Source organism: Eufriesea mexicana, unplaced genomic scaffold, assembly GCF_001483705.2.
Source record: "Eufriesea mexicana isolate 0111107269 unplaced genomic scaffold, ASM148370v2 scaffold4786, whole genome shotgun sequence".
Taxonomy (NCBI): Eukaryota; Metazoa; Arthropoda; class Insecta; order Hymenoptera; family Apidae; genus Eufriesea; species Eufriesea mexicana.
The window spans coordinates 443,927-453,997 of NW_016912807.1; the positions used below are offsets into that span (position 1 = coordinate 443,927).

Sequence of the window (10,071 nt, forward strand, 5' to 3'; positions counted from 1 at the left end):
TTTAGGAAAGAGAGGCGGGGCAGATAGGCTGGTCGAGTGCATAAACATGAAGGATGTACGAGCGTGTCGGATGCAAATTTCACGAGTTTTTCCAATGGTGTTGATGAATAAGGAATCGCCGGGCTGCTGTAGCTCGTGGCGAACACGTAGCAACGGAAAAGTGGCGGCGGAGCTCTCGCTGGAAACTCGGTTTCATCGCGCAACCGAGACCTCTTACAGTCCCGTCCCTTGCCTTTCCGACCCCTCCCCACCCCAGCGTCGTTGTAATCTCGCCTCCTTTATATCTTCTTTGTTATCAGCAGCCAGCGAAAGGAGGAAGAACCGAACGTGGATTTCGCGAACGAAACTTGACTGAGCGGCCTCCATACGTAACGCCGCCGGGCTTCTTCGTACACGTCGCCCCCTATCTGCGACGATTCTCCCGCGGCATCCTTCTTTCCGTTCGTCCCTTTCTCTTCGTTTCCCCCACTCTTCCAGTCGATCGAACGACGTCAGCGACGACGACGCGACGATTCCTTTGCGGACGAGAATCGAGCAGCTGTGCTCTCTCGCAGATTAAAATTTATATTCCCTTACGCGTTGCGCACACGCGACTCTCCTCTGCGCAGACTCGCACGCGCAGCGACGAGGTCGGCCATATTGTCGCGAGAGACGAGACACGCGAAATTATCGCTTAACGAGTTGTCGAGTTGAAGTTCGTCTCGAAATATGGACAACATCGCGAAGTTTTCGTTCGTGTGTCGATCAAAATTCACGCGTCATGCACTAATCAAGCAGGTGATCGTCGATATTCGAAGAATCCGAATCGCGAAGCGTTAAACAAAATTCTTGCACGGTGTACGAAGCGAAACGACTCTCTGTTGACAGTCAACGACCTTCCCCGGTAAAGTTGCCACGTGGTAAATTTCGAGGTTATACGATGCAAAGTGAACGACCGTGATCGCAGGGAATTTCAACGCGTCGCGATCGGGCACAGGAATTCGCTCGTTTCCGGAATAGTTCGCGTACTCGTGCTCGTCGAATCTTTCCGTCGGACTGTTTCATTTTCGTGGCTCGACAGTGACTGGCCGACTCCATTGAAGAACCTTTTGTCGTTCGGCTTCCTATTTGTGCCGGATAATTCCTCGTCTCGATGAAGTATCGGAAGGAAGGGACTTGGATCGAAAACTGAAAGGCACGATGAGGCGGGGAACGAAGTGTGTCGCGCAGACCATCAACTTGTCCAATCCGGAGACATGCATAAGACCGAAGAGGATTCAGAAGCTCGTTCAGGCAGAAGTGATGCATCCTTGTCCGAGCATTGGTGTTGGTGGTACGGCTTATTGGACTCCTAAGCCGGTGACCATTAAAATCTGTACACGGAAGGACATGCAGAGAACGTGTCCGCCAAAGGTGAGTCATGCCAGATTTATTACCAGAAAAATTCTTAATCTTTCGAACCGTCGTGGTTTGGACTTGCCCATATACGAAGGCTTTTAGAGGCGGGCGGGAGGGAGAGAGGGAAGGGTGGGGGGATGAGAGTGCTGTACGAATGGGAAACGGACGTACATATATACGCGGTCGAACTAGATATATTTGTCGTTAATGAGATTCCGTTGGCGGGGCAGGTTGACTCGTTAACAAGAGAGCTTTGGCGTTAAGCCGCGCGGACGCGTTCTCGTGCTGCGAGTTCGACTCGCCTTCGCGTCATATTGACGTGCCGCGGCAGGGGAGGACGACGGTGTTCCAGCACCTGTACGGAATTGGTTAGTCGATACGTAGTTGCGTTTACCTGGAATTAGCCCGACAGTTCGGTGTACACAGGTATAGCGACGCCGATGGGTCTCTAATGGAGGAGGACAGTTTAGAGTTGGCGTACTTGTTAGGGACACGTACGTACGTGACCTTACGAGTCGAGGGCATCGTCGCGTTTAGCAGACTGTAGAGGGTTTACTCTCGTCGAACAGAGAGCCGGATATTCTCGAGGGTTCCGTAAACGCGACAAATCTTTCCACGAGCTTCTTTTCACGCTCTCTTTTCCGTTGCTTCGTCACGGTTTCCTCGAATTCGAGCGTTCGAGCGACGCCAGCGCCGCGCTAGCGGTAGACAGGGGAACTCGTTTACGATGGATACCTCGGACGCTTCTCGAAAGTTGCCCGCATGATCTTTAGCTTCACCGTCGAAATTCCCACCGTGTTGGCAAACACGAACCGTCTCTGCGGTTTCTCTCGACTCTCTGCGCAAATACACGAGGAGACAAAGGAACACGGGGTTTGTCCTTAAAAACCCTCAAATATTGATACTCTTTCGAGGCACGTATGCAAACCTCGTGCTCTGTCCGAGGCGACGATGGTGATATCGCTTAATGTCATATACCTTTGCGTAGATCTGCGATTGTCCGCAGAAGACACAACGGAGGACGATTAGGCAAAAATTGTGCAGCGCTTTGTTCTTCCTTCTAAAGAGTGGCATCGCAGCTGGCCTCGTTTATTGGACGCATTCCGAGGGCTTGTGGGGGAGCAGCGCCGACGTGGAGGACCTTTATCGCAGGATAATGGCCACGATTATGCCCGCCTTGGCCGACGAATACGGCAAAGAAGTAGTAGCACAGCACGAATACGGCTGCACCAGGTTAAGTTTCCCGATCGATGGTATTTGTTATGTGTTCGCAGATCGAGTTGCCTCGCATAAGCGAGTTCAAGTACTCGTTAGTACAGAAGTACAATCACGCCGTGTTTACCGTGATGGAATGCATCATGAGCGCGTCGGCGATGCTTCGGAAGCAGCTACAAAATATCATGCTCGCCATCGAGCCACCGAAGGACAAGCCGGCCGAGTCCCAGTCGTCCCAGGTCGAGGTAACCGAAGCGGAGACCGAGGACGGGTCGCTCGACGATACCGAAGAGAAAACTTAACGGCCGCCATTGCCCAGAGTCGTAGAAATCCTGATGCGTGAATAAATTTATAAAACACTGACTCCGTCATTGCGAAGGATTGACGTACTTCTCGCGAATGGCAACTGCGATTACGTCGTTCGCGAGTCGCTCGATAAAGATGTTCCCGAGATGTTCTCTCACTCGCTACGTACATAGAGACGCACATAAGCAGGCGAAATATGATACAAGGAGAGATTAAAATTCCGTTCAGGATGCTTCCATTTTTTCTCGGGACACTCGACGGTACACCAGGGATTTCTCACAGTAGTTGCATCTTAAGCGATTTTTATGGTGCCTCTTCCTATCGCTGCAAAAATTTCAGGCCTCTTCTCGCCGCGTCTTCTGCCAGCCGACGCGAATTTATTCTCGCGACGAGACGTTCGTCTGGTACCAGCTCCGTCTCTCAAAACACCTTGCATAAATAACGTTGGAAAGTTTGCCTCGAAACGAACCTAGGCTTTTCCTTAATTCAGCGAGGATCAAGTAGATAGAGAAATTCGATCTGGTCCATCCCCTCGTACAATCCCTGATTTTCAGGTTGAATTTTTTCGTCGATTCCCACGCGAAATCGACCCATTCCTTTGTAAGCTTTTATAAATTTCGGATTATGCTAAACGATACTTTAACGGTCTCCCGAGATCATTCGGCCGAATAAATCTCGTCGCGTACCAGAGGGTTCCGTGTTTCTACTCTTCTTCACCGATAATTCAATCGGGAGAAAAAGCAAGCGGGGAAGCACGCCTCGTTAATCCGACGATGTAGCTTCGGCATTCATATTTTCGAAGCCACGTTTCTGAATTATAAATAAATATTCCGTTTTAGAAACGAAACCCTCGACATCGCCGCGTTATCGAGATAATTTCTATATTTGCTTTCTCGGTTAAATGCCGCGGTTTCGCCGTTTTATTTAGTAGTCGTTTGATATTCCGGATCGTGTCGGTGATCGCGAAAGTAACTGAAATCGCGTGTGTGTCGCATCGAAATGTCAGCGATTCAATTTTTCGCTGTATCGCTCAGAATGATCTCATTGGATCGCGCAGTGCGAAGGAATGCAAAGCGAAATGGGCGATAAAATCGTTCCTTTCGAAACTCGGAGACTTGGACCAGTTTCGTAATTACCGGGAATAATTAAGGAGTCGATGTAACCTTTGACCTTTGGCCCAAGTTCGAAGCTGGCTTTTCGTGGTTCAAGCGTGTAGTCGACGTCGAAGAAATATCATAGAGGATCGGGGTAGCCCTCGGGGAAGGTGATTCAAAGCACGGTTCAGTTCGGACAGTTAAACAGTTTATTCAGATCGAAACTTTATGTAGTATATACATACGAGTTAGTAGACGATATGGAGTTCTGATATGAAATCACCTATACAGTGAACTTAAAATATAATCGATTTACACGGACCTCGCATCATGCTGATTATGTACATTCGTTAGTCTCTAAATTTCGTTTTCGCGTTCGATCGAATCGCTTGCACCAGGTAACCGGCGCATCGTTTCTTCGCTCGCCGAGAATTTCGCTATCGATGTCAGACCTGTTCTGCCTGTTTTGTAAAAAAGAGTCACGATAGAAAAAGAAAAGCGACGAGAGAAAAAAGAGGGAAAAATTCGCGGTGTTTCTTCTTTCCCCGAGGAGAAACGAAACGTTTGAGCGTGATACAAGGATCGACGTGGATTCTCGGCTTGTGCGTGCGTTGCGTCGAAAATCGATTCTCGCCAGATCGACATCCGGTTCATATTTAGGCTAATGTTGACGGACGTGAAAATAGCGTGATCGCGTCGATCAGGTCGCTGGTTTCCACGCGGAGCGTCGCGACTTGGCTCGCGACGCGACGATTGGTCGTGACGAGGGATTTTTCGAGGCTCTTTAGAGGGTTGTTCGAGGTTTGTTCGATAGAAAAAGACGTTCGATCCGATTGCCGAAGCGCGGCTAATTCTACGTCTGCGGCGAGGATAGCGCGTATTCTAATTAACAAAGATCGTTGTCCGTCGAGCGATTTTTTGGGAAATAACGACCTGTCAACCCGCCACTTGAACGAGAAATTGACGAGCCCCGCGAACGACGATAGAGGGGGCCCGCGTCGTTTCGAATCGCCTCGATTTCCTGGCGCACCGGCGTTCTCCCGCGGATTACACGTACCGTTTACAATACACTCGCAACGACAAAAGATCGAAATTACCGACGACGTTCGCGCGATCGTCCCCGAGCTCGGTTCCCCACGCGTGGGGACTCTTCTTCGACGATACATACTTATGTACAACGATACGACATTAACTAACGAGCAACGACTTTTAGTTACCTTTATTTATTTATTTATTTATTTATTTATTTATTTATTCGTTACTTATTTATTTATTTACTTGCTTATTTTTTTTTGCTTCTTTCATTATTCGCATTTTTCTCGTTTAATACATCGAAAACAAAAACGGAAACACTCGACATTTGGTTCGACGTTATCAATCCTTTCGATCGCGTATCGATCGCGTATCGATCGCGCGTAGATCGCGACGCCGCACCGTTCAAACGTGTCACGCATACGATAACTTAACATTTATCCTTCTTCCACTCGTTTCCTCCTCTCCGTTAGAGGTTCGAAGTACGAGCTACCTTGAGCGAGAGTCTTGGACGAAGTTCGCGTCACTTCATTCTCTTAGGAATATACTTTGTCACTTTTTACTTCTAGTTTTGCCGTCAAGCTTCATGACTTCGTCGCGAAGTGTCACGTGGAAGCCCGGTTTTTCTGACCTTACAAATTCAATTTTTCACCCGAGTACGAAGACTCCTCGAGTCCTTCCGCCACCGGTTATTTTCCTCCTCGGATCGTCGCGAGAATCGGACGAAATTCGGAGAACACTCGGCCGGCTGGACGCGATTCCTCCTCGAGTTGCAACCTCCGGTTCGACGCGTTCACCTCTTCTCGTGCCTCCATTTTACTCGCGTCCGCGAACCGTGCGTGCATATTTACAAGAGTGTTCGATCTGCGTCGGAAATTAGGCTAAACGCGGAAAGGAACGTTGAGATCGACGACGGGAAAAGAGCTCCGTAATCTCGTATCACAGCTACCACGACGGAGCACGACGAGACGAAGCGTCTCCTCGTTCTCCTAATCGACACGTAGTGCAAACGCGCTTCATTTCCGGGCATCGCGTTAATTATTTACGCGCGCGAGACTGTCTCGTCGTTGACTGTTCTCGCGGAAGTTCGATCCGATTCGTCGCGATAGAATCGCGATATTCGATCGCGTGGAACACGGTGCGGTTACATCCTCGAGTCTCTATCCTCGATCACACACACACCCCTTATTGTCGATTCTTGCTTAACGCGTTATCGTCTCCGCTGCGAACAGAAGACGATTTTCGTTGAATCAAACGTCGTCCCTAATCTCACGGAATGTGCTGAAATCGCGTCGCGTCTGTACGCGATTTTTCTCATTTTTCTTTTTATTTCGCTTTGTCTTGCCGGTTTCCTTCTTTCCTTTCTCTCGCTGGGAATTCGGGAAGATAAGAAAAGGACGATCGCGGGTGAAATCGAGCGAGTAATCGAACGAAGACACCGACGACGTTGCAACGTATAAAACCGTGCTTTCGTACAAACTACTTCCGCCCCGAATATGTTTTCCGTCGTTGAAACTGATTGATCAGCTTCGATACCGCGCTTCACGCTTCTTCCCGCAACTCGGCAAAGTAACATCGCGTTATCTTTCCATTCCCCCCCGCGTCTTTCGTTCCTCCACCTTTCCCCTAACCTTGCTCTGGTTCCCATCGTATATTCTCGCGCGGTTCCTTCATCCATCTTCATTCCGGGCAACCGGAAGAGGGGTTGTTCGGGAACCTTTTATCTTTTCTCGCGTTTCTCGGCCTAATGCCTCGATGTCTGGAGAATTCGATCGGTAGGCTCAGACGTGCAGGTTTATTTACGTCCATTTCGCGATTCCGCGATCTCGGTGAATAGACGAGAGATAGATAGATAGATAATAGATAGACAGACAGACAGACAGACAGACAGACAGACAGATAGATAGATAGATAGACAGACAGAAAGAAAGAAAGAAAGAAAGAAAGACAGATAGGGATTGGCGATTTTTCTAGCGGCTAGGGTCTGTCCTCGCTTGTCGTCGTCGCTTCGAGTCCAACCGTTTCGAGGAACGATAATACCGTGGATGGTGGTGCACGAAGCCAAACGGCGGGACTCGGTGTGTCGTCTGGCCGGAAGTCGCGTCCCCTCGATACGTTACACGAAACTGCCGCCATTTGTTCCCAATTTTTGCCGGGAAATTTTCGCGGATGCTCGCATCGGTGCGTCCTAACTGTGAATCACGTAGCGAGGAAGAAATATGCGAGAAGACAGTGTCGAAGATCATTGGACTCGGAGTCGTGCGACGGAAACAGGCAGAGGGGAAAGTTACGTCGACGTTCGAAGACAGAAGGAGACTACTTCGGAACATGTTCCCCAGGTGGAAAACTCGAGAGCGGCAAGTTTTCTCCTACCTCTTTCCCAGTCCCGATTCTTCTTCCTCCCTTTCCGTCACGTCCCTTTTTTTCTTCCCTCGTCCGTTCGCTGCCGCGAGGAGGAGAGAGAAAAGAGAAGGAAAAGGAAAACATATCTCGGCCGAATATCGAGAAAACGTTTACGAAACAATTTCGACGGATACCGTTCCCAGATTGGAAAGTTGTGCCAACCAATCCATGCACGCGTCGCACGTTCGCGTTGCTCATCCATCGCTTATCCGTTCGACCATACCCGCTACTTTATCGTCTGTCGTGTCCCGTTGCTCGCAACGACAACGGTGGATTGTCTTCAAGCCTTCGGCTCCATACGACGCTGCGAGAATAGCTTCTAACGCGCGTCATCCTGACCGGAGTACGAAGCGTGCAGCCGCGACGACCAACGAGATCCGGAAGGATCGGTTCGGCGCAAAGGGACTCTTAGATTAGGTCGGTGAACGCGTAACACGGAGGGCGGCGCAAGATGCGAAGAAGGCTCGTTGGCCGAGGTCTAGACGCAGCTCTCCGGAAGCCTGTTGGCCATCAGTCGTCTCTTGATCGCCTCGCCGTCCAGACACTCGCCGGCTACGACGACTCCTTGGCCGGTGCCGACGACGACACCCTGGCCACCACCGAGCGTCACTACGCCGCTGCCCTGCGCGCCGCTCACCACGACGCCCTGTCCACCGCCCATCATCACCCCCGTCATGGGCATGCTCTGTAAGCTCGGGATGGTGCTTCTCGATGGTAACCTCAGCTCCGTCGGTCTTCCGGTGAATTTGTGGCAGAGCTCGTCTATGCTTGGCGTGGGTCCTGGCGTGACCCAGTGTCCCGGGGGATATCCACCCGGATAACTCGGCGGACTCACTTCCACCAGGTTGCCCTCTGCAACATCGGACCAGGGACAATTCTTTTGGGATTCGTACGAAACGTTATGAAGCGAAACGAGCTGCCTCCCCGTGACAATTAGCCTAGCCACGCGGTTTTTCTCGCTTTTCTTTCCTCTCGTTGGCCTCAGCCGGCGCGGCGGTCCCGGTGCCCACGATCCGGAATGCCACGTCGCCCGGAACGCGTACGTGCCGATAATGGTGTACGGGAGGAGTACGGCCAACGTTCCGGGCTCGGTTACACTAAAAGCTATTTTACGTCGGCGGGTCGTTGGGCTCTCATTTTTTTAGTAACAAGCGTACGCTCTACTAGTCGTTGAACGGGTTCATTTTTCTCTATGCATCTTTAATATCCGGCCGTTCCGAACTTAATGGCCCCTAATGGCTGGAATTACGAAGCAAGAGTTTCCCGCCGCAAGAACGTTCTCCATGTTTTCTCGAATTCGGAACGGTGCCTCGTAATCCGGGATCCCGGATTCGCTCTGTTTTTCTTTATCGTTTTTCACCCGAGTCGGAGAAAGAAAATGGCCCCGGTTTTGTCCGGCAGGCACGTAGAGCCGCGTGGAGCATTCCGGAAAGCGGCACAGAGCCCGCGAGCCGATCGAACCGGGATCGATCGCAATCGCGGCTCGACCGAGCGAATGGAAAATATTTTTCCAAAATATCTGGCGCATTGGTTCGATCTCTTTTGTTGCGATGAAATACCGCCCCGGCGCCGCGGCCCGGCAGCCGTGTAAGCCGCGGTAATTGAATAAAATCTATACACGCTGCTATTACAAATCGTGGCGGCGCTCGTAACCCGACGCAATTAGATTAACTGCGCGTTGCGAGAACGTTTCCTGCCCATTATTCCAAAATCCAGACCCGCGATCGACCGATCGATAGGGGGCGAACGAGCGGTTCGCAGGGCCGATAGGCGACGAGCGCCGCGATTTCTTCTTGCCGAGAGAAACTTACCGAATTTGTTCGGGATCACGTCGGGATCGGTCTCCACGGTTTGCTGAGGATTCTGTAGAGGGTACTGTTGCGGTGGCAGTTCGCTCAGCTCCGCCGGTTTTTCGTGCCTCGGCTTCGACACTCGTTCCCGTCGTACTCGCACCACCACAACCAGGATGATCAGCACCAGCGTGACCAACGCTCCTACCACCACGCCTATCAGCGGGGATAACACGATTCCAGCGTCTTGCCCTTGAACAGTAGGATAAATTCGGGGGTAGTTAGTACCGCGAGTGGATGCGCAACGGGTTAGGCAGAGGAGGGGAAACGCGGCGCGGCGTTTAAACGACCAACGTAATTAACAAATTCCACGCGTTCGCGCCGTTTCAGCCAGGGCTCGATGAAATTTACGAGGAACTGGGGATTGACAAATGAACAACGGTAATTTATTTAAAATTATCGCGACCGTAATTAAACGATGCATGGGTCTTGTAATAATAGCGCGATCGTTGCTCGGCCAGCGAATGAATCGTAATATATCCATACATTAATAAACAGGTAACCGCGGGACGCGTGAAACTGCGCGATAATAATCGTTATGAAACGGCAGACAAGCTTTTCGGCAGACAATTGAGCGGTGCCGTGTCTCGTTAATTTCCTCCGTGGTAATCGGCTACGCCGATAATCCCGTTGTCGCTGCTATTTCGTTTTCTTGATTCGCCGATCGTTCGCGATTCGAGGTCTTTCGAGATCTGCCGGGGTATGAAACTTTGAACGTGCCTTCGAGACTCGGAAACTCGTTAAAAGGAGGGAGGAGAAAGAAATGACGGATAAAAAAAATAAAATGGCGATCG

At 50.7% G+C, this 10,071-nt stretch overlaps 2 protein-coding genes across 2 annotated transcripts in view; one reads left to right on the forward strand and one right to left on the reverse strand.

The window, feature by feature from the left end:
• Positions 1 to 1,179: 1,179 nt before the first annotated feature.
• LOC108551627 (MICOS complex subunit MIC13 homolog QIL1) lies at positions 1,180 to 2,894 on the forward strand. Its single transcript, XM_017905855.1, has 3 exons — positions 1,180 to 1,392; positions 2,366 to 2,581; positions 2,652 to 2,894. The coding sequence occupies exons 1-3, from the start codon at positions 1,180 to 1,182 to the stop codon at positions 2,892 to 2,894; spliced, it is 672 nt and encodes a 223-aa protein (XP_017761344.1).
• Positions 2,895 to 7,905: 5,011 nt separating this feature from the next.
• LOC108551629 (nephrin) overlaps positions 7,906 to 10,071 on the reverse strand; it is a 279,049-nt gene continuing 276,883 nt past the window's right edge. Inside the window, exons 13-14 of the mRNA XM_017905856.1 lie at positions 9,239 to 9,469; positions 7,906 to 8,279 (exon numbers count right to left, since the gene is read on the reverse strand). Of these exons, the coding sequence (XP_017761345.1) occupies positions 7,906 to 8,279; positions 9,239 to 9,469 (605 nt within the window). The remainder of the gene's footprint in view (positions 8,280 to 9,238; positions 9,470 to 10,071) is intronic.

Bases quoted from the DNA above. Each gene is read 5' to 3' on its own strand.
- LOC108551627 (XM_017905855.1), top strand. From the start codon at position 1,180: ATGAGGCGGGGAACGAAGTGTGTCGCGCAGACCATCAACTTGTCCAAT. The intron at 1,393-2,365 runs GTGAGTCATGCC...ACCTTTGCGTAG, and splicing joins AGAGAACGTGTCCGCCAAAG to ATCTGCGATTGTCCGCAGAA. The intron at 2,582-2,651 runs GTAGCACAGCAC...ATGTGTTCGCAG, and splicing joins ACGAATACGGCAAAGAAGTA to ATCGAGTTGCCTCGCATAAG.